Here is a 25,472-nt window from a genome sequence, read left to right as displayed (position 1 = left end):
GATGTTGCTGAACAGGTCTGGACCTGGCTGGAATCTACTGGTTGCCAGGAGGTGCAGACAGTGAGCGAAGGGTCTGCTCAACAAGCTGACATTCGCAGAGGCAGTCATAGTGGGAGGCGTGGGAGGAGCAGGCGTTCCCACCACAACTACAAGCCACCCCCAATCTGGAGCATGTTTTACAAAAGAGGCGGAATGTGCTGCATGCGGCGACGATGATGCACAATTGCACTCAGAGACAGTATACCAACGCTTCCCCCTTAACTCTCCCCCAGAGACAATGGCTCCACTGTGAATCCATCTGGTGCACAGTCTGGACAGACCCCAAATGTGACTCCGCAGACAGCAGATAACCTCATTGAATATTTACTGGTTGTGTGTCTCTTATTTTCCTGTTGCTGAAATTCTGATGTAAAGTTGTCAGCACTTAGAGGGATCAGGTCAAGTTGTCACCCAAAGAGAATGGAGAAGTTGTTGAGGTGAGCGATGTATATCAGTGGTGGTGGTCTCCTTGATGCTCCAAGCTGTAATGGCAGGAGGTCCATGGCATTGTTACCCTTCCCAAGAATGAATGATTAGAGTTCTTCTAATGTCCAAGCCTAGCTGCCCTCTTGCAATACTGTGACATCACGTGTTTGACGTTCTGGTAGTGCAGTCTCCCAAAGCATGTTTACCAGGCAATACAAAGCCACTTTACATGGCCATTCAAGGACATAAAAGTATATGCCCCTTTAACACATTAAACAGTGTGAAAGGGGCATTCAATGGATGTTCCTGTGGGTATTCCCAAGCCAATCTAAAGGAATCTGAAGCATTGCCAGGTTTACAAGAAGCTGTAAATCTTCGGAATGCGTCAAATTTAATACCACCCCAAGGGTCACGTTTGGGTGGCGCTACATGGATAAATGTTTTAATTTATCCTATTAATAATTTTTTTTCAAAAGGAAATACCCTGTATCGATAGGTTTCTGCAGGTAGGTGTCCCTTCCTGCGCAACATCAATAAACAACACAGTCACACTTGCACCATGGTGCAGGGAGCCTGCATTAGCGCATGGCAGCCATTGTCCGTCAATGTAGGGGAAAAATGCAGGAGGGCTTATTCATGAGCCCCTTCCATCAGTTTAAAGGCACCAGTGCATAATTTTCTTGACCTACTTGCAGAGTGAATTTTGCACCACATATTTATAAAGTGACGCATCTAGTCATATGCATGACCTCGTGAAGTCCTGTGCACCATTATACCTGCGTCAGGTAAGATGAATGCAGGGTGTGCGTTCCCACACAACAAAGCCTCGTAGCAATGTTGCAGTGAAATCTATTCGATTTCACTGCAACAATTATAGGACCCCACTGCGGCATAACCTTACGCCTGCCCCATGGCAGGTGTAAGGTTGACGTAGTGCCTTGGGATTGGCTGGCCCCATGCATTGCTGGAGTTGCGTCATGCTTGTGACACAACTGCAGGAATGGGTGTCTTCAGCGCTGACAGATACGTCAAGATTCCAGACATATCTATCATTGATTGCGACATGGAGCGCTGTAGAGTAAATACGGTGCCTGCATGGTGTCGCAAGAAGGGCGCTTTGAAAAGTGTCGCGATGAAACACTTTTTATGAATGAGGCGCAGAAATGCGCCCTATCTTATAGATAATGCACATTCCTGACCATTTGTTTTGGCACAGGGCAGAGCAGCAATATTCCTATTAGCGCTATCAAGCACCCAAACATCCTATATGTATACCCAAGTGTTTGAACCAATTTTAAGACAAGCTATTTTTTGGTCTTGAAGAAAAACTGCCTCTAACTGGACTTAGCAGCAGTTTTGGAGGCTTGTCAACGTACAGCAATTTCATCGTAAATATTGCAAAGTGTGGTTAGCGGCAGTTTTTTCACGAAAACGCCTACCTTGCATCTCATTTTCGCTAAGTCATGCTAACAGAAGTGGCCGTAACATCAAAAAGTTTACACTATGGTGGCGTCAAGTTCTTATATTTACTCCCCAGATTCTCTTGCCTTCTGAACAGTTTAAAGGAACAACTACTGGAGGCTGTAAAGTGTTTACATAAGTTTTATTAAATCATTCTGCTAAACCTATATGATCACTCTTACATAAATCAGTTACTTAAATAAAAAGATAACTTTTTTAAAATGGTCAATCAGGAGAAGATATCTTACAAACTTAAAGGTAGGTCTTGCATAGCATTCAAACATAGAGCAACTGCTTATGGTAATGCCAAAATAAACATTAAATAATTCTGACTTATAACCACTGTTATACCAATCCACAATAGATTTAGGAATCTCATTTGACAGAAGCAGCTCTGAATAGACATACCAACGTAGATTTTAACCCTGAAGGCAAAAAGCCACACGATCGGTAAAATTTGCATCCATTTCATTAGGGAGCAACTGCAACAGGAGATGCAGAGAGAACAGTCACCATCATTCTTTTGCAGCCAGACCGGTTTCAGGAATCCTTTTCCTTTCTCAATGGCATCTGCTAACACTGATGATTAAGCATGCACTGTATTTAAAGAGCCTGCCTCCGTGGGCATGGTCACATAAAACGGCCTCCTGGATCTTGTAGTGCAAGAACCAATAATCTCAAGTGAGTTCATCATTGTAGCAGTGAAATAAAACAAAAATGTTAAAACCCCTGTGGGCTGATGAAATTTTGCACTGGGTGTCCTATTGTCTTTACCCAGCTGCTCCTGGACACTGATCTCCCGTATGCTGATAGCCCCATTGGGCGCCATCACGGGTCCGCATCAATCGGCTGGCTTTCTTCCGCGGCTGGGCTTTCGCCGCAAACATACCAACGTAGAGTTTAGCCCTGAAGGAAAAAAGCCACAGCAACTGTAAAATTTGCATCCATTTCATTAGGGAGCACTGTATTCTAAGTAACCATTTGACGCCCTGACTGGCCCCACAAAAAGTGCTGTGCGAGTGTGGCGAGACGCGAATGCTGCTATGGGGTGGAGTGATAGGTTGACCCGAGTGACACCATTGTATGATTCTGACCGATTGGGCAATTTGTGGAGAACGAAAGGATTCGATAAATGGGACTTGATTGGTATAAGCAAGGTGGAGGATCTCTGGTCCAGAGGTAGTATTAAGACTTTTGAGGCGCTCAAAATTGAATATGAGCTTGATGACAAGGAACACTTCAGGTACATTCAGGTGCGACATGCCTTGACCTCCGTTTTCCCCCCGGGGACGGAGATTCCCCCATCCTCGCCGCTGGAGGACTGTATCCTTGACGGCCATGTGCCGGATAGTACCATATCACTGATTTACAAAAAGCTCATCAATAACAGGGCTGATTTGCTTGAGCGCCTCAGGGCTTCGTGGATCGCGGACGGCCTGGAACTAGATGACGAGGATTGGCAAACGGCCGTATCCTCCCCTAAGGAGGTGGCCATACCCGCCCGCCTCCATTTCGTACAGTTGAAGATCCTGCATCGTGTATATGTAACTGGTACGCGTCTGTTGCGAATGGGTTACTCTCTTGATGGGCTATGTAGGCGCGGCTGTGGTATGAGTGGTTTGAGAAGTGGTGAGTGTGTACTCCATAGAAAATCACAAGAGTTCTTATCAGGATTAATATCCGTTCTTGCCATGTTGTCATACAGAGGACAGAACTATTTCTGATTGCAATAGGATATCTTTATTATTATTTGTAGAGCATGGACAGCCGACACGTGTTTCGCCCCCTCTTGGTGATTTGCGCCGGGGCTTTCTCAAGGCTAATTTTACATATATGGCGTAAATTATTTTGATTTCCAATTTTTGCAGTGTCCAAAATTTTCAGGAGCAGGAATTCTTCTTCTGTTTGTGTGTGGTGCAAAGTCTCTTCAGTGACGTTCTCCTACGAGGATCCTGGTGTCTTCATCTGTGACGTACCAGCCCTTCACCACCTCTGTTCTGCTGCCATGTGGTATGAGTGGTACCTTCCTGCATATCATTTGGGAGTGTCCTGAGGTGGCTGCCTTCTGGTGCATGCGATTATGGAAAGAGTCACCGGGGTCTCTCTATTGCCTGAGGCCAGGCAATGCCTTCTTAATGTCTGGGAACCTACGGACTACAACACGGCCCTAACTTTTTGGGCGACTCTTGGTAATATGGTGGCCAAGAGGGGTATTGCGCAACTCTGGGGTTCCCACAGACCACCTACGATAGCGGCTTGGAAGGAGAACATGGACTGGTGTATTGTTCAGAGAAAATACGGTTTATGTGGCCCGGTGCCGACCTAAGAAATGGGGTAGAATTTGGTCCCAATGGAACACTTACTGTGGGAATGTCTGCACTCCCCCACAAGACTACACCATTGATATCTCACTGTCCCCTTAGTTGGCGTTCCAGGTTTAAGTTTGTAATAGTATGTACTGACCGATCTCCTCGCCGCCCTTCATCTCTAGACATATGCTCCAACATAGTATGCTAGTCGGATTCTTCCGCCCTCTCCCTTTGATTCCCTGTAATTGATTATTGCCATGTGTCCGTGTTTTATGTTGTTAGTTCAGTTCATCAAAATTCCAAAACTAAACCTACAATACTTGTCTTTTGATTCTGCGTCATGTACAGGATTATATTGCGGGTCGCTTAACCCCCAAACAAGGTACCAGGGGGCCTGATTGTGAGACGTCATAATGTTTAAATGTCATAGCGGCCGGCCCGTTGGGTTGTAGGCTGACAGCTGTGTATTGTGCATAAATAAAGGTTTAAAAAAACGGAAAAAAAAAACCCTGTGGGCCGATGAAATGTTGCACTGGGTGTTTTTCCTTCAGGGTTAAACTCTACATTGGTATGTTTGCGGCGAAAGCCCAGCTTTGGTATATAGATATATATATATATATATATATATATATATATATATATATATATATATATATATATATATATATATATATATATATATATATATATGTAAATATATATATATTACCTACTGGCGGTCGCCAGTAGGTAGTTATAGTTAGGACTTACTTTCCATAGGAAATACACAACATTCTATTTGGAATAACATTGGCGCTGGTGGACGAATCTTTGCGAATTTCTTTAAGAAAATGGCCTGCTCTGCTCCGCTCCTTCCCTAGAATTATGGGGTGATTCGTCAAGTGGGGGCAGAGAAAAAAGGGGGGTTCCAAAATGTGTTTTCCCCATGCAATTTTCCATAGGGGCCTTTAGCCAGGGCTACAGCCCGAACGGCTGAACGGAATTACACTAAATTTAGCAGAGAGGTAGAGTTTGGTTCGCAGATTGTGCGTTTCATTAAATGGTGTAAATCCGTTCAGTAGTTCCTGAGAAAATCAAAAGTAAAATCATAGTGATATCTATAGACAAAGTACTGCTCGCATACGGAAATCCGTTCAATTACGAGCACGAGCTGCATGCTGATTGGATGTCAACTGTCTGTCAACACTCCAAACCAGAAAGTGTTGGCAGCCATCTTGTGCCTCGGTAGAACCGAGTCACAAGAAAACAATAAAATAAAGTTGAAAAATAAGGAAAGAGGGCAGGGTAGAAACATCCTGATGCTCTAGGCCTGCTCAGGGGATCCCACATGGATTTTTTTTTTAAAATAAGAAATTGCAGGGTACATGTATTGTATGCCTACGCAATAGAAAAGGAAAAAAAACCTAGAAGTCCTTTTTATTCCTAATTAGCCCCCGGGGGGGGGCAAATCCCGGGGGCATTTTTTTTCCATAATGGGGTGCTTCTAAGGCCTCCCGAGAACCGGGGAAAGCCATCCCCAGGGGGTTTATTTTGAAGTATGTGGGGGGGTCACCGCCCCCCTCTCTGCGCAGCCTCGGGGACCGGCACCCCCTCAGGCTTTTTTTTAAATATGTTGTTAAAAAAATAATGTTTTCAGCTCCCCTTCCATCTCCCCGTCCCGTACACATCCCCTTCCAGCCTGGGGACCTTCACTCCCCGGAGTTTTTTAATGTTGGGAGGGGGTCGAGCGGCCCCCTTCCTGGAGCCCTTGATGGCCCTGGGACTACCCACCTCCCAGGGCCGCCTCTTGCAGTGTCTCGGGGTGCTTGTATTTCTATGATAGTATGTAAAACTTTCCGTTTTTTTTGTGCACCAGTTGTACTCTATACGCATGCGCAGGCTTGTTTCCAAGTCCACGTTTCTTTCTTTTTCTTCAAGTTTGCCAAGCAAACCAATCCTTGTTTCAGGTAATTAATTTGCCGCTTTTTTCCCGGGCCGTGAGTGTCATCTGCTGCTATACTTTTGTAATATATTAATATTTATATTCTATCTATTTTTATTTTACACATATTGCTGAGGTGCCAAACGTTGATTACATACTCCGTCAACCGCAACTAGTTTTCCTCCATTATTTTTATTATACCTGTTACTTTCATTTTACCCTCCGCCTATCTTCTCTGTGATCAATGAGATTTCCTGCCACAAACACCATGGTGTTTGTCCTTGGCCTCTGGTGTTATCAGACTTGGTCACACGCACACCTAAAAACTAATTTGAAGCACGTAAGCCACAGCCATTACAACGCGAGTCCATCTCCACAAAGCCAATATCATGCCTATGCCTTTATCATGCGTGGTAAATGTATACTAGTTGTAAAAGCATGCATGGTAAAGGCATGCGTGGTAAAGCCATATGCGTGCTAATGAATTTGTGGTGACGATCACGCGTGGTTATGACCGCGTTGTAATGGCTGTTTTTCCCCTGGACACTGCAGGAACCGGGTCTGGGTGTGACGGACTCCAGGGCATCAGGCGGTGGGCCATGCACCCTTCCTCACACTATATAGAAATCTCCGGGGGGTGGTCTTTTCATGGTTTAAGGGGCGTCATTGAGGCCCATATAGTTAATTTTGTAGGGGGGTAGGTGTGCACGCGAAAATGTTGCAAGAGGTTTGTAAATGTGGTACACATTGTTTTACTTTGATTTCCTTTCTATGTTGTAGTCCATCCAGAGAAAATATAAGTTATTGTACAGCCAGTACTTTTCAACCCTACTGTCAAACATTTTACTATAGTATTTCAAATTATACCAGGAAAACACAACAACACTACATGGCCCAGATTTCCATTGTAATGATTTCTTAGTTCCAGCTTTAGTTGTCAGATCGGCACACACACTCCCTCCTGGCTTATATACACCCACACCACAGTCATCCAGTACATATGTCACTACACACATGGCTCTATCTACAAAAAAGACGGAGCGTACAATGCCCTCACGTTTGCGCCGACTCCTGGTGACCGTTATGTTCCAATAGAGCATGCGCAAATGAAATGAAAGACATTAGGGGTACACGGACTGATGGTGGGCGTGGTGAGGCGTATTGTGCGCATGCGCACCATTAATGCACATGCGCTGAGTGAAAAGGGTACACAGGTCAATGGGGTACACTCCTCTATAGAACATCGCCATTGCTTTTACACATGGGGAGATGCTAAGTTGCATGTTTGGATTTTGAAAGTGAGAACAGATTTCATCGTTGTGTCTTTCAAAGTTCAAACTAAGCTTGCTATGGGAGGGCTGGAGCCGCAAGACTTTTCATAGCAAACAGGAGTTTCCCAGGGGTAGGCACCCCGGGACACTGCAGGAACCGGCTCTTGGCATGGAGGTCTCCAGGGCTCTCGAGGGCACCAGGCGGAGGGCCACCAAGCCCGTGTGACACAATACAGAAATCTCCTGGGAATGTTTGTTCCCGGGGTTTAAGGTGCACACACTTTTAATTTTTTAGGGGGGGGCGTGGACGCGCAAGTGGCGCAAGGGGGTTTTAAATGTGGTACAGTGTTTTCTTTTACTTTGCTTTCCTGATCCAGGGTAAATATAACAGTTTTTGTACAGCCAGTACCTTTTGCCTGTTACCATAGTAAAAGTTCATGGAACACTTGTGTGAGCACAGAGGTTTGAAGTTCACCACAATATGTTGCTAATTGAAATAGTTACTGTGCTGGAGATTTATATTTTTTTCATAGGAACCGTTAGTCGTACAAGAAGTCAGTGGAAAAGTTTTGTTAGGGATTCCTTCCTGTTCGGGGAGTATTAGGGTAACGTGCTCCAAGCGGGACTTTACGAAGCTTAATGTTCATTGGCTGTGAAGTATTAAAAGTAGACGGTTTGGCAGTCATTCCTTGCTCATCTGTGGAACAACTTGGACATTGTACTGGCTAAAGTGTTCCGAGCACAAGTTTGCTCCTTATTGGGTGGGAACAGTACACTGGTGTCAGTGATATTGTGATGCATTTTCCAAAAAATATGGGGAAAGAAAGTAGTAGAGGGCACGTTAGGAACACTATTAACTCTGTACAGTGCCCATAAGGTGGTAGAGAGGGATTTAGAAGAAAACAATTTTTTTATATGTTTCAAGGGACATTTATATAATTGTCGTGTGGTGTATAAATTACGGCGGAAAAATGACAATGTCTTGCGCTTTTTTTTAATCAAGTTTGTAGGTGACATACTTATTAGGAGTACTATTTACTTATAATGTTGTGTTTACTTTACTGATGGGGAGGTGTGGTTGCGCAGCAAAAAATTCTGTCTAGGTTTGTAACAGTTGTTATTAAGCAAATACAAATAAGCTTTCTTCAGAAACTGTTGCTGTATATATGAAAGGGGTGACAATTAAAAATGGGATTTCAGAAAATATCAGTTAAGCGTTGCTATATACATCTTTTTTTGCTACAGTTTGTAAAAGTGTTGCCCACATTCTTGATGATGTAAGAGGGCATCAGTTACTTTTAGATATAGTAGAATAGAAGTGCCACCACAAACACTCCCGCACTACATTATCTCAGATCAAGAAGTAAAAAACAGTAAAATACAATTATTTCATATTACATAGAAATGCATGCATCATTATTTTTCAAATTTGTATTCTGTACAATTCAAGAACGTGCTGTCGTAGTGCTTAGAGGTTGCAGACTGTTCCGCTAATAAATCACATACTCCCTAAAGAATATATAGGATGATACTCTTATAATATAAAGTACAGGAACTATATATTCTTTAAGGAGAAGGTGAATAGGAACCGCAAATAAGAATAGAAATTAGAAAATAACATTCAGAAATGTAGGTTTATTAAATATTTAAAGTAACAAAGTTTGCATGATAGCAATATTTTTGTGTTCTACAGTATCATAAAATATCTGATCAAGTAGTTTTTAATATTTGAAAGATATATTATAGATGGCGCTGAAAAATCTCCCATTCTCTTCTGTAGCAATAGGACAATCTATTATAATATTACGATTGATACCATTGTTACAGTAAAAAGTATAGGAAAATAAAGTTATGTATTTTACAAAACAACCACAATGAAATACTTTTGAGCGGTAATTATTTAGTGAACTTCTTTTCTGCGGGAGGTGAAATAGTTTGATCTTCGTGGTGACTTGTCATAAAATCCTCTGAGATCATGACTTTGAGAATAATAATATCTGTAAATTCTCACTGCTCATGATCACAAGGGGAAAATAGATTGAAAACCGGAAAGGTTGCTTACTTATTGTTATTCTTTGTGACAATGGATCGTGAACTCCACTAAGATCACCAAGATTGTTAGTGTTATAATATATAACATAAACAAGTGGAAGATGGTGATGTTGATTATAAATGTTTAGGGTTTGCCTCGACGGGTCACCAACACCTCTCAAGCGAAGTACAGTGTCAATATAAAAAGTCACTATATGTAAGGTGAAAGGAGCCAGAAAAGGAGCAATGTTTGTTATAATCTATCTGTTTCTGAAAACGAGCTGCTGACGTTACAGAGAAAAAGCGAAAAACATGCAATAACATTTTTTTCTAGATATAAATGTTTAAATATTGACAAATAGCAGCAAATTATAAGTAAGTACTATGACTATGCCATATTGAAACAACTTACAACTCCGGAATATGTTTGTTGACGCAAAAAGAGAATCCGATGCTAGAAAAAGGAACCTGAAACATAGATTGGCGACTCAGAAATAACTTGCGAAAACTAAACTAATTGCACAGTAGGTGTGGTTTATATAGTTTTTGGTTGTTTAGTAGTCTACGGAAGGAAGCTGTGGGTCCGCCTATTTAGATGTCACGTTTTGCAGTTTACACATGCTCACGTTTTAACTGTTTTTCTTGTGCACGTGTTTGGAAAAGTTACAACCTTTGAAGCTGTAAAGGTTTCGATTTCGATCGTAACACGTATAAGGTATTATTATTTACATACGTTGGAAAGTTTAAAAAGTGTTACTCAGTAAACTGTGTTCTTTGCATTTTCATGATTAAAAACATCTAAATAGAAGACATAAAAAAATATTGTTATCATTAGAAAAAAAAAGTATTAATATTTGTTAATATTATGCTTCTTAATTTAAAAAATGCTAGCATTTGTAAATCGTAAACCTATCCTCGGAAAGGCGTGCTGGCGCTTGGGGCGTTGGGAAGATTAATAAATAATAAATGCCCTTTTCTATGCACCTGTAAATTGGCTTTTAAACTTTCAATTGCCCAATCTGTATCTTTACACTTCCACCAAACATTCTGTCACTGCTGTTTTAGTTTTGTAGTGACTCATTTATCGGTTTGTATTAATCCATTCACTACATTAAAACACTAATGGGCACATATACAATAACTGGCATATCCCCAGGAATATGCCAGTGATTGTGCACCGTGACACCACCACCATGGATGCGCCATATTTACAATGAGGTGCACCATGTGAAAAAACGGCACATGGCTTTGCGTACGCTTACGGTGTGCTTACGGGGCTCTTACGGTGCGAGTACGTATGACGTCCCGCCGCGATTTGCGTAATTGCTTTTAAAAGTAATATACGCTTATTAAAAGTTAAAAAAACAATTTTCATAATTATCTAGATAATGTCTTCTCTTAGTATGCACATTAAGTACTTAGGCAATTTAAAACTTTCACGCCTTTCGCGTACGGGGCACCGCACATGATGTCACACGGAAGCGTTGATGCGACTCGTAACGTCAAAGCATATTCGTAACGTATGCGCGGGTACGCACAGAGTACGATTTGCCGTACCAAGTATGGTGCAATCACCATACGCGTACGGTACGATTATCCCCCAAAAAAACTATGAAAAAGGAATTAAATAGAATTTCATTTAATATATTGAAGAAGAAAAAATAATAAGAAAAAAAAAATATTTCTCAATTTACTTTTGTTATTATTTTACATTAAGAATATGAAATATAACTTAAAAATATGTATATATATAAATATTCATAAGAAAAATGTAGAAATTTAGTATAAAAAGAAAGAAGTACAAAAATTAATCAATTTAAAAATTATCATTCACAAAACCTTTGCAATTCACTGAAAAAACGATAGGTTTTACACACGTTATAGTTAGCTGGCAATTTCACTCATCCAAACCATTGAAATTCACCCGTTATAGTTAGTTTAGCTAACTATAAATTGCGCGCCGGCAATGCACTGCTGATGACGTCACATATTACATCACTCATGACATGGCCAGTGACATCACTCATGACATCACTGATGACATCTCAAATGACATCACTGATGACATCATCCTTGTGAACGAGTGGTAGACCTCCCCTCACCCTAATATTACCTTTGATACACACATTCAAAAATAGAAACTAACATTTTCAAAAAAATGGAGATACCAATACCAGTTATAACAACCTATTCAGTAATCCCAACATCTGCATACACATCCACTCATTCACCAATAGTTCTAAATAGTCACTCATATGTACTCATACACCTATATATCCTGTTACACACCGATACTCATCCATAGAGTTAGTCACACACATACTCACAGATGCAAATAAACTGCTGATGACGTCACATATTACATCACTCATGACATGGCCAGTGACATCACTCATGACATCACTGATGGTATCTCAAATGACATCACTGATGACATCATCCTTGGGAAAGAGTGGTAGACCTCCCCTCACCCTAATATTACCTTTGATACACACATTCTAAAATAGAAACTAACATTTTTTTAAAAATGGAGATACCAATACCAGTTATAACAACCTATTCAGTAATCCCAACATCTACATACACATCCACTCATTCACCAATAGTTCTATATAGTCACTCATACATGTACTCACTCATCATATGTACTCATACACCTATATATCCTGTTACACACCGATACTCATCCATAGAGTTAGTCACACACATACTCACAGATGCAAATAAACTGCTGATGACGTCACATATTACATCACTCATGACATGGCCAGTGACATCACTCATGACATCACTGATGACATGACATCTCAAATGACATCACTGATGACATAATCCTTGTGAAAGAGTGGTAGACCTCCCATACATCCATGTACTTGCCTACACAGCTATACACACACACCACTACACTAACTTAACTTAACTTGTACAGAAACGTACACATACTTACTCTCTTAAACAATCACTTACAGAAACACATACTTATTTATACAGGAACTCTTTTAAACTCTCCCTCTCACATATACTCACTTATATACATCAATACTCACATATACTAGTTTAAAACATATGTAGTTACTCATAAAGATATTATTGAGACAGTCATTCACCCCCTAACACACCCATATACACACTCATCCACCCATGCAGTCCTGCACATATGCTGTCTTCAAAACACATACAAACAGTGTGTCACTTATTCATGCATCTATGCGCTAAGTGATATCCCCCACCTAACCATACAGACACTCATACTGATACTCAGAAAACAAACTAATAACCCATATACACACTTATGTAGCTACTCACCAACCCTTGCAGCCACTTATACACAAATTGAGACACTGATACAGACATTTAAATATTTAAACATTACTTGTTAATTCATGTATTCACTAAGATACACTTAATAAGTCAGTTATATTATCAATTTTAGAAAAAAAAACATCCATTTAGACACTTATTTACCTATTTATTCTGCCATCGACCTTTAGATATACGTATAAAAAAATATTTATTTTTCATAAAGACACACACTCACTGGATGATGTCATCAGTGATGTCATTTGAGATGTCATCAGTGATGTCATGAGTGATGTCAATGGCCATGTCATGAGTGATGTAATATGTGACGTCATCAGCAGTGTAAACTAACTGTAACGGGGGAATTTCAATGGTTTTACATGAGTCAAATGTCCAGCTAACTATAACATGTGTAAAACCTATGTTTTTTTTCAGTGAATATATATATATAGATACTGGTATAAGTTTGGATAAGGGTGTTTGCCACAGGCCAGGTTTCTTGGGGTTTCAAAAGTTAAAAACTATTTACAATGTCTCCCAGTCAAGCTGTCTTTCCAAACCAAGAGACAAAGTCTTATGTACTTTCCGTTTACATAGTTTCAATCATTACCCCAGCCTACATTGGTATTAGAATTGACTTCATGTTGCTCATTTGACGGCAGAGTTGGGCCACTTGGAGATAATGATCATGTATGCCATTTGATACTGTCGCAAAAATAGAGTTGCTCTTTTATCCTAAATTGCTGATCAAGGAATTGTAGCTACATTGATTTTTGCTCTAAATGGTTATAAGAGGTCCCACCTGTGTAGGAACCAGATCCCTATGGTTCATCAAAAAAGACAGTTGCTTCTGCACATTGGGGGTAGTGGCACTAAGGTTGGGACCCTCACAGAAATGTATTCCAATATTGTGAAGGTAACATTGAAGCAAAATCTATTTCTAGATCACAACAAACAAATCTCTTCAGTTAATGAAGATTTATATTTTAAGAATTTTACATTTATGTACCAAGTACATGTATTATGCTGGTTTCTCTGTGTTGGTAATATCATAACATTATTATATCTGTTTTCTGTCAGATGAAGATCTGGACCTTTGCTCAAATTGTGTATCTCCCGTTACAAGCAGTATTGACCTAGGAAGGAAGAGGAGTGACATGATGCTTGGACAAAAGGATGAAGAGCCCATTAAGGATGATGACCTCAGTAGAGGCTCCTCTGACCTTGGCAGTAATAGAGGAAATCACTTGTTTACATCTGAAGCTATTTGCAGCAGTACAGCAACCAATACTTGCACTGAATGCCAGTTTGATATACCAGAAAATACAATCAGTAGGATTGACCCATTACTAGGGAATGCCATGTGCACAAGAGAAGTCACTGATGACAGAGGGCTACAAGATGTTGCGATTTCTGGTGTAGCGGGCCAAGAAGACAAATCTTGTGTTGAGACTCAGGCAAAACGAACTCAAACTGGAGTGACCTATATAGAAGTGAAACCTGCAACCAAGGATCCATACCGTGGAGAGGAAGTGTTTGTAATAAGCCCTTCAAAGAGGTCTACGGCATCAGGAAAAGGTAGCGTGTTGCTCATGCCTGCGTTAATGGAAACAAATATACTTAGAGATGGAGAATATTTGGGAAAATCTAAAACCAGCACCAAAAATGATTGCAAGAGCATCAATCACATAGATATTCAAACTGACAAAACATTAGCAAAAAAAGAAAATTTGGAAATGCCAAACAAGTCAGTGAAAGACATGTTGGATGTTAAATCGTGGATTAAAGACAACCATTCTAGCGAAAGTAACGTGAATCATTTTAACTCTGGATTCATAAAACGGTCATCATCATTGATTTCGGACTCTGGGATTGAAAGCGAGCCGAGTTCAGTAGCATGGTCAGATGCACGTAGCAAGGCTCTGGATTTACCTAGTGATCGCGAGCTTGTGCAGCACTTGGTGAAACGAGTCACCAGACACAGAAACTCTTTTTCCGGAGGTCACACCGGGAGTAATATGAGCTTACCTAGTGGAATCCAGGCCTCTTTGACCTCAATTAGTTCTCTGCCTTTTGAAGAAGAAGAGAGGGATGTTCACCCCAATAAGCTGACAAAATCAGTGTCGGCCCCACAAATAAACAACCCGAAAGAGACTGATGTAAATACAGGGATTTCTAGGCAAGATCTAGATCTCTTAAATCCTTTAAATGGGAATTTGATGAAATATGGCAAAGACTGCCCAAATGAAGCCTGGTCAGTAATCCAAAAGGAATCCAATGGAGAAATATCAACATTAGGAATAACTAAGGGTGTTTCTCTTGATACTGTCATTCCACATTCAAATGAATTGGAAGACTCAAAGATTGTGACCAAATGTACTGTGAGAAACCAAAGGTTAAAATTGACTGCTAGACTCTTTGATTCACAGCAAGTTGTCAATACCAGTGGTTGCACCTCAAAGGAAAGGAGCAACATGCTGGACTCAGAACAATATGGCAATCCTTTATTAGAGTCACATCTTTGTTCAACTAAGGGACGGCCTGACCCAGATAGCTCTTTGTCAGATGCTTTGCACCTAGACATCTTTCCTAGCGTGGCCCATCAAAACATTGAACATTGCCTCAGCTCAGTTCACAAAGTGCCAGGTTTTTCCTACACACTACCGTCCCCAGTGCAGTCTCTGGTAGACTGTGACAGAGACCAGGAAGTGGACGATAATGCTGCTACCATTAAAGAAGCTGTATCCTTAGAGGAAGTTCATTTATTGCAGGAAATTGAACTCAATGATGCTCCTATCAGAGATGCCTCAGAAGATATGTATAACAGCAACTTGTACATGCTCAGAGGCAACAATGAGGATAACCATAGCAGTAGTGGGGTTAAACCTCTACCTCTGGTTATTGAAGGAGACTATCCAGGCTCTAACGGTAATGCCTTAGCGCTAGAAAGTAGAAAAGCTGTTGAGGCAGCTAACCTCTCAGTTTCATGTACAGCTACATGTCTGCCCTTCTCATCAGTACTGAAAGAGACTCCTGCCATGGTTGGATTTTCTTCAAAGCAAACATCTTTTCCAATTACTCACCAGCCTTTGGGCTCCTTTGGATCCATCTCCTACAGTTCAATCAACTTTGATCGGGAGATCAATGAAAGAATGATTAGGTAAGAAACTTCATTTTCATGATTCATATAATGGTGCTTAAAACTTATGAATGTTTCTCTCAGCACATGTATTGCACTGTACCTGTTTACAGCCATTGTCAAGATACAGCTATGCATGTTTTCCTTGACCTTTATTAGTGTAGGCAATGCTGTGTCAGTGTGTTTAGTCTTTATCATTGGCAATTATCTCTGAAAGAGACATATACAATATGTAGAATGAACTAAGGACCATACATGACCATATTATTGACATGTTGTACAGTCCACAAATTTATATGGGCCATACCAGTTCCGCAAAATCACATTATCACTCTGCACTGCTGCAAGAGAAACTAATCAGTGAGCAGTTATGATATGGCATGATACTTTGTAATTTTACAGTGCCATTATGCTATTGCCTTGGACTTATAATGCAGTCAAATTATTGAAGGGGGAGTTCTCAGTAGTAAAAATTGGCCATCTGGACAAAGATCTCCTAAGTGGCAGATCCCCTTCTGCCGCCACTTGACAATAGTTTGATTTCAAAAGATAGGTTTTGGGCCCTTGCCTGTCTCGGGTACTAGGCCTACCCACACGGGTGAGGTATCATTTTTATCTGGAGACCTGAGGGAACGCTGGGTGGGTGGAAATTTGTGGATCCACGCAGATTCCACAACTTTCGACCACAGAAATGGACGATCCCCAAGCAGGGATCCACTGGAGATACTCCCCTTTCCAATGATACCTCTCCCGTCTTTCAACATAATCGGGGGGCTGAGATAGCCCCCTGAGCACATAGAAAGTGAAACTGAAATGATCCTAAAGGCTCATTTCAGTATCGGTTTCTGTACAATGACAACAGCGCTACGTGTGCGCTGATCGTCACCGCACAGAAACCAGGGAGGGGGCCCCGGGAGCTGGGGAAGCTCTTTCCCAGCTCCCGAGGCTTTGGGGGAGAGAAGGAAATCCCTCTGCTGTCTGCAGCAGAGGGATTTTCTGCCCATGTCCTCATGACAGAATGGTTCCATCATGAACACAGGGGCACCGATGCTCTTGACGGAACCATTCGGTCATTAGCATCGAAGGGGGTTAAACAAAAGTGTAAGTTTACCTTTGTGTATCAGGCTCCTGAGTGTAAGTTACCACTAAAATAAACCAGTAGTAAACCCTGCTCTACACATGGCCAACCACTGGTACTTGAACACCCTCTGATAGAAAAAAATGGTGGTTGCAGTGCCATTAGTTAGCAATGTGTAGTGCTTGCTAAAAAAGTCTCAGTCACTACAAAAGTGTAAGTTACTTCAAAAACAAGCATTTCCAATGCAATCTGTCTTGCCTTTGGGATCTTATATGTATTTAGCTATGCAGCACATTAGCCTGGGTGCTGAAACATCCACTGTTCTTTAATATGGAGGGAAAGTAAGCACCAAACTGCGTGACACGCCAGGTAGGGGAACACATGGAGAGAAATATTGCCTTTCAGCGGGAAATGGTATAGTGCAAAGCTCTGTTCTTAACTTAAAATCAGGGCCTTCGGTGGTCATATCACTGAAAATATAAGAATTGAAAAAAGTATTATTGTCTACAGGTGTTCGTGGAAGACAATTTCCATGGACTGGCATCTAAAGAATGCTAAAGCGATTCTGGTATTTTCCTGACCTGTGCTGGTCTTTTTCTATCAAGAAAGTTAACACCATCGCTGCTAATGGTTTTCCCCTCCTGTGCTGATTGATTGATAAATCCCATTGTTCATGACGAGCTGAGCTGGTCATGAGCATCAAAGGGGTTAAATAGAGGCAGTTTCCAGAAAAATTAAAAAATTAAAGTCCCTCACCAGAAAGCAATTCTCGCATTTTACTGACCTTTACTGGTCGTTTTCTATCAAGACAGTTAAATCGAGGCAGTTGAACAGAAAAAACAGTCCCTAAGCCGAAGCAGACAAGTCCTAGGCCTGATCTCCAGAGCCCACAAAGTACATACACATATTAGTATATACTAAATTATACACAAGAGGTCTTGAATGCTCGACCTAATACTGAAACATAGTAAACTTACTCAAAAGTGTAAATTTACTTGATAAAGTAGTTTGTGAATCAGGTCAAATGAGTGAATCAGCTGTTAAATGACTAGGCCTATGCCATGTTACAGCTAACTTAGAAAAAAAAAAATTATATGACAGTTTAGTCAGAAAAATAGCTTACATATTCGAGGGGAAAAAAACATTTGGAACCAAGAAAATATATAGAAATGATGCATTTTCTTTCACATGAAGTACCGTAAATAAATTGAAGATATCACGAAAATGATTTAAATTTCTAGACAAAGATGTAGTAAACACAGTAGTGCATTATATCACAAACTGAATGGTTCCAGTTTTTCCATAAATAACTGTAAAAAATGGGGCTACTAGTTGAGGGGGGTTAAACCCTTCTCAAGCATTAACCACAATTCCCCTCAGGGTGAAGGTACAAGCAAACCCTAAATCAACCTGTGCTCAACCCTCGTGTAACTTGGCACAGAGCAGTCAGGCTTAACTCAGAGGCAATGTGTAAAGTATTTGTGCAACACTTCAAAGAGTATTACAGTGAAAACACACCACAAAAGAATTCCACACTAATTTAGAAGAAAAGAGTAACTTTTGACAAATAAAACATACCCAAAACGACAAAAATCAAATCAGCAGAACCGAAATATGCAGATTTAAAGATTTAAGTGAAAATAGCACCAAAATTCACAAAGCGCCTACTGTGGATATCTGGTCACATCAGACAATGACAAAGTCACAAGTTTAGGCCGCAGTGATGGAGCATGGGCTGTCAACAGACACCCAATGACGCCTGCTGAACAACAGCACCTTAAATCCTGGCTTGCTGAGCATAGCATAGTTTTGTGCCGAGCATGTGTTGTGCAGCCATGACTATGCGTCAGTTTTGAGGCGAGGCGGAGCGAAGATGTGAGGTCCTGTGTCATCATCAAGGATCCCGTCAACAAGGGCCTGCGATGCGAAGTCCGGTGTTGACGATGTGTCGTACAGTTGAGCAGATCCTTCAGTCCTGAGGAGCTGTGAGGTATTTGTCTGGAAAACTTTGTACAGGCAGCAGTTCATATGCAGCTGTGGAGTCGATGAGGAGTCTTTTTCATCAGAAGAACCCTTGCAGCAGAGGCAAAGAGTAGTTTCTGAGGGCAGTACGTCAAACAGTCGATCAGCATTTCAACCCCTTTTTTACTTTTCCCCCTCTACCTTCTATTCCCCATAGGATGTGTGTATAGTTTATGCTAAGTTCTAGAAACTCATGATGTAGTCTTTGTAACTCGCTAATCCTCATGTAAAGTGCTCCGATATCTCCAGGTCTAGCCAGCGCTATATAAAAGTATGCAAATAAATAAATACAATAAATAAAAAGCAAAAGCAATGCACCGTTTCTACTTGAGATGCGTTGAGGAGAAAATGCATCGGCTCTATGTGGATATACAGAGACTGGTAGAGCACTTTAGTCCCACTTCCAAGGATCCAGGACTCGGGGGCACCAATTGGCAAGGTATACTCACAGATGACAGAGTCCAGGTGCTATGTTCAAGAATGTTGGAGCCTTCTGTCCATGAGGCTTTATTAGTAAGGAGGACAGCCAACTAACCCTTGAAGTCACTTTGGGGTCTTGGGTTCAACAGATGCAGGTCCATTCCTCACCCAGACAGCAGGCAAGAGGTTGGCACAGCATGGCAGTAGTCTTTCAGAGAAGCAGTCCAGCAGAGTGCCAGTCCTTTTAGCACCATAGCAGTTCCTGGCAGAGTACCCATAGGCCAAGAGTGTACTGAGGAGTTGGTCTGAGGTTCAATATTTTTACCCAGTTCTGCCTTTGAAGGGGGAAATGCTTCTAGAGGTTTCCCTTTGAAGTCCCTAGGCATCCAGCTTTCCCTGTCCTCGCTCCAGACTAACTACAGGGGGTATGCATAACTTTGAGTGTTTGTGTGAAGGCAACTATAAGTGGGGCTGTGCCCAGTTCCGCCTTCCCATCCTGCCAGTGATAGCCCATCCAGGCACAGCGAATCTCTCTATAGAGTGTGGCTGTATTGGATTTACACACAACTCCCAACTGTCAGCTACACGCAGTCATGTGACCCAGAGACAGGCTGCAGGCTCTAAAAGACTAAGGCAGGGAAATGCTAACTTTCTAAAAGTGACATTTTCAAAACTGTAATTTAAAATTGGTTGCACCATGAGAGAGGATTTTACATCCCAATTCCATAGACAACTAAAACGAATTGGTTTCCTGCTCCCTTAGGGGTGACATATATGCATTACAAAGGAAGGTGTGGGTTTATTTTGCCAAATCGATTTGGCAGTTTAAAATGGCACACACAGGTTGGAATGGCCTATCTGAAGCTCGTTTAAAGAGCTACTCAAGTGGGTGGCACAATCAGTGCTGCAGGCCGTCTAGTAGCATTTAATCTACAGGCCCTGGGCATAGGTAGTGCATTTTTACGAGGGACTTTTAAGTAAATTAAATGTGCCATTTGGGTATAAGTTAATTGCACCATGTTTTAAAGAGAGAGCACAAGCACGTTTGTGCTGGTTAGCAGTGGTGAAGGGCACAGAGTCGTAAGTGAGAAGGGTGGTAAGGCGGTTGCAAAACATTCATACATGGGTTCTGGACTCACTATTAGGAGTCTCCATTTTGCAAGTCGCTAGTTGATTAGTGACTAACAAAATAGGGTTGGTACATTGGCCACACTTTTTTTGCGGTCGCAAATGAGCCTAAACTCCTTTGCAACTGCAAAAAACAGTCGTACATCAGGCCCCCAGTGCAGCATAGGACTTTCCTTCTTTTTTTAAGGTTCGTTGATTGGTTTTTAGAACAGCTTTAGTAGTATTTTTGGACGAGTGGTTGCTCCTCTTTGTGACAGGATGTGTTTGTTTCACTTGCTTTGAGTGTCTGGTGTTAGTTCCTTGTTTCTATACCCTCCTTATCCCCAAATACCTCAACTTCTCCATTTGTCTAAACCTGCTATTTCCCATAACCTCCAGTCTTAATCTGCAGATTGTAAGTACATTGTAAATTGGAATTATATAGTGCTAACTAACCCTGATGAGGCGGTAAAGCGCGTTGGGGCAAGTAGCACACTACACTGGAGCCCAAGAAAAGAGGTTAATAGTAAGTTAATACTATTCTTTTCCTTTGCACATTAGTTGTGTTAGGTGTGTGCTCTTGATTTCTTCTGTGTTTAGTAGAATTCATAGTAGGGTAAAAGAATGTGAGTGGATTTGACAGAGAAAGTAGTAGGTTGGGTTTTGAAAGTAAACTAGTGGGTTCCTGTTAGTTGGGTGACATGAGTATAAAGAGAAGGGAGAGTTTAAAAAGGTTGTTTGGTGGTTCATATTAGATTAAAAAGGTGTGGGATGAGTTAGAGAGAGGAGTGATGGGACAAAGGTTGAAAGGAGGATTTGAAAAAAATCAAAAACTGAAATTAATTTAGACATATGTGTATGCATTTGACACTAAGTAAGGTTGTTTTGGCTGAAATAAACAACTCTATGTACATTACCCATATGTGCAAAGGTGTACATGCATCATATACATGAGTGCACGAGTGGCTTTCACCTGCTGGGATGCATTTGCTCTGCTACATAGAGCTCTCTGCTGCTCATGAAAATGAAATTCACTTAAATGAAATTATTTTTTTTATTTAACAAAAATGATTCTGCATGACATGGAGAATACTGTCCAAAACATCATTTTCTTAAGCTGCATCTACTATAGACCTTATAAAATTTGTCAACAGTAATTTATTTTCAAAAGGATTTCAGAAATATAAAGAAAACAAGTCAGAGAAGACAACTCATTTCTTGGTGTTTGCATTCTCCTTGAAGAGTATGTTGTTGCTGACTTAAATATGGATACGTTGTGATGCAATGTATCCTCCTTCTTTCTTTGACTGAATTAAATATGAATCAGTTAAAGTACATGGTCCACTTTTAAAAAATATTCCATAATCAGAACATACCATTGTGAGAAGTTGTCAGAGGAGGAAAAACACTCACTATACATTCTAGGAAAGTCTGTGTTACAATCAAGATTCTGTAATGTAAGCGTTGCCGCCCTTTTTGAGTTTATTAAGCTTTTCAACTGTGCATTAGTTCCATTATCCCCAGCACCTTTGACCGCCCAGCCATGGCTTTCACCCATCAACTGATTATGTTCTAGGTGCCCCATGAAATATGTTTAGATGATATTTGCACCATGATTATCTATTGAATCTATTCTATCTATGTGTCTATTGTATATAATACTTGTGTAGAAGACGGGGAGCTGACTGTTGCACTTTGCTACCAGGCTACTAACTTTTCCCAATACTTGCTTTATTTTATTATTTACTTTTCTGAGCTAGCCGGTCACCATCTTGGCAGGCATATTGAAAATAATGTAAAAGGATGACCACTATGTGGGCACATATGTGCAAGGTTGCAATCTATGTATTATACTTTTGGTGTAATCATTCTTTGAATGACTTAACTTAACTTATAGAGAAAGATCTGTCATCAAGGGACAGCCACCAACATACATGGGCATGTGCAGTGGACATCTTGTAATAATATTTCTAACAGGAAAGAAACATCTTTGAAAGATAACCTTTGGTTTTGCACACACATATGACAGCAGTCCATGAATTATTATTTGCTTTCTTTAAATATTAGTTAGACAAATGTCACCATCCCTGCATATGTGTGCATGCTGGCACGCTAGCCACATGAGGAAAACACTTTGGCAAAGCAGGTTTCATGGGAGATATTTATTGGCTTTGCCAATGCTTTTTATTCTGATTTGCACTTTTGTCTCAGACAATTAAGCAGAGGCTTATGCTGACCAATAGTACATACCACACACGATTGCATTTTAGTTACATTTGCAAGTTTCCCATTATGTGCAGCGACTGTGCGCGCTTCTGCTTGGAAATGTTGTGTAGGATTGTAATGGTAGTCCGCATGGTTCTGGTGATTATTTCTTTCTAGTTTTCACCAGGCTAAAGAGACGTTTCTGAAAGAGCTGAAGTTTGAAGGTTTGCTATACAGTGACCTCCCTATGTTAGCTTCTGATATGCCATATTTCCCTCCAGAGGAAGAGGAAGAACCATTTGATGATGGCATTCACCTGGTAATCTGTGTCCATGGACTGGATGGTACGTATGAATAACCCCATGGAATAATGCTATAGAATATACAACCTGCTGGATGTCATTTATTTCTGATCTAATGCTTGCAGAAGTTGTCCGCGGTTTAATACATTTCATTTAGAAGGTTCGCCCAAATTTCCATCTTTTCATTTGCACATTTTGTGCTCCACTCTGTGGTTTTAAGTAGTAAACTTTATTAAAATGTTTCTCATTATCCTCCTCGTTTCTATTAGGTCCATCGTCTAACTTCTCTGGATTGTCTCTGTAACTGCTAATGCTACAGCAGGCAAACTTGTAACTAACATCTAATATGGCACAACACCAGTGAGACGATAAATGAAGTGCTGGCTACCCCAACCCTAGTAGTCAGGTGCAGGAGAGTACTCTTGAAAATGAAAGACATGTTCTCTTTTTTTGATGCAGGGAATAAGTCTAGCCTTCATTACCTTGCATTTTTCTAAGACTCTCTAGGTTTTCCATAAACTCATCTACACACATTTTCAATGCAGTGTATCGTGTATTGTGGACAGTTTTCAGAGATTAGGATGCTTGCTATTCTGTTCATGTTGCACTTATGGTATCCACCCAAAAAACAGAAGACGTACCTTTGGTAACACATACTCCATCTCTCCTTTGATCAACTTCCCTAGAAGACCACTGATGCTTCAGAGGCGAAGCAGCGTATCCTACCAGAGATCCTCAGAGTCAGCAGGCTGCATTGTCCCATTGTGGATTTAATGTAGCACTTGGAAAGTAGATGGTATTCATTTGTCATGATTTCGCTCTCAGAATGAATTAGCTGTTTGTTACTGAGGCCTTAATGAACCAGAGAGACACAAAGTGTCATCCATGTAAAGCAGACACCTGCACCCCATCCCTACAGAACAAACTGGTATATAAACTATTGTCTAAGGAGGGGAAACCTGTGATTGGAGGCATCAAAGTTGTGACACCACCTGTGTATTTCTTACACATCCCTAAGTTTAGAAAATTGCATTTTTATTTCTGCCAAGAAATTACCTGGTTCCCCCTTCTTTGCAATATATAATAAAGGGTCCTTTGAGAAGAGTACTTTATCTCCACAGATCATATTTCAGCCATAGTCTCTCTTCCTTAGTAAAGGGTTGAGGAGTATTTGTGAGGATTAGCTACACCTAGCAACAAGGTGTTGTGCGTTTGAATTTAATGCATTAACATCATAACTACTCATGTGTGAAATTTGAATTACTCTGGCATAACTTGTGTAATTTGTGTAGGTTCAGATTAGTCATTAAGAGACATGGGTATAGATAGTCAAATTCTCTTGTTTATTAAAGAACTCTACAGGGGAGCAGGCGCCAGGGTATGCTATGGCAGACAGGGTGAGTGCTCAGAAAAGATCCCCATTAAGAGGGGTGTGAGGCAGGGGTGCATATTAGCACCCCTTCTCTTCACCCTATATATTAATTCTATCAGTCAACACCTTAGGGAGTCACAGCACGATCATCCAAATATAAAGGGCACACCAGTGCCTATACTCTTATATGCTGACGACGCCGCCATCATGTCTCGCACTAGGGTCGGCCTACAGAGGGCTGTCCTGAAATTTACCAACTATATGAGAGACAGAGGACTAAAAGTAAACCCCATGTCATGTGGTCCTGGGTCAAAGAGGACACCTTGCCCGATCTTCCTTGATGGTAGGAGAATCGAGTCTACAGAAAGATTCTCTTACCTAGGTATAAACTTTGATACGAAAGGGAGTTGGCATCCAGCAGTGACTGCTAGACAGTTAGCCTTTTCCAGGACTATAGGCGCTCTGAATAACTGTGTGGCAAAACTAGGGGAAGACCAGTGAGAGAACTGATTCACATTTATAATGCAAAATGCGTTTCCACCGCTGTATATGGTTCAGGCCTTTGGGGGACAGAAAACGCACAATCGATCCAATATTGTGAGAATCAGTATCTTCGTTACTTATTGGCCGCACCCAAATCAACATCTACCTATCTTGCACAGATTGAATTGGGTCTACCATATATTTCTGATATTATAAAAACTGTGCCCATACTACTGTTTTACAAAGTTTGGGTTACCCCTGAGACTTCTGTAAATAGAGACTTAATCACTGATTGCCTTAACCCCTTCCACGCTGATGACAAGCTGGGCTCCTCATGGCGTAGCCTCCTCGCACGCTGATGACGAGCCCAGCTCGTCACGTAACATGCGATTTAAAAAATCTCAGCGCAGGAGCGGAATTCAGCTAGCGCGCATGAGGCTAAACTTGACGGGGTAGGTAACATTAAATGGTTAACCTATGTGAAGAATATGATGATCGAGATCGGGCACTTGGAATTTTTCACAAGCCCGCAAGCATGGAATCGGTGTCCAGAAAATCATCAAAAAAGATGGTCTCGGACCAGCTA

The 25,472-nt window shown here is 41.0% G+C and overlaps 1 protein-coding gene across 1 annotated transcript in view; it reads left to right on the top strand.

The window, feature by feature from the left end:
• FAM135B (family with sequence similarity 135 member B) overlaps positions 1–25,472 on the top strand; it is an 861,083-nt gene that overhangs the window by 766,095 nt on the left and 69,516 nt on the right. The window contains exons 14-15 of the mRNA XM_086966257.1: positions 13,839–15,918; positions 22,907–23,073. Of these exons, the coding sequence (XP_086822383.1) occupies positions 13,839–15,918; positions 22,907–23,073 (2,247 nt within the window). The remainder of the gene's footprint in view (positions 1–13,838; positions 15,919–22,906; positions 23,074–25,472) is intronic.

Source organism: Lissotriton vulgaris, chromosome 4_1 (assembly GCF_964263255.1).
Source record: "Lissotriton vulgaris chromosome 4_1, aLisVul1.2, whole genome shotgun sequence".
NCBI classification, from domain to species: domain Eukaryota; kingdom Metazoa; phylum Chordata; class Amphibia; order Caudata; family Salamandridae; genus Lissotriton; species Lissotriton vulgaris.
This window is presented reverse-complemented; position numbering and strand designations above follow the sequence as displayed.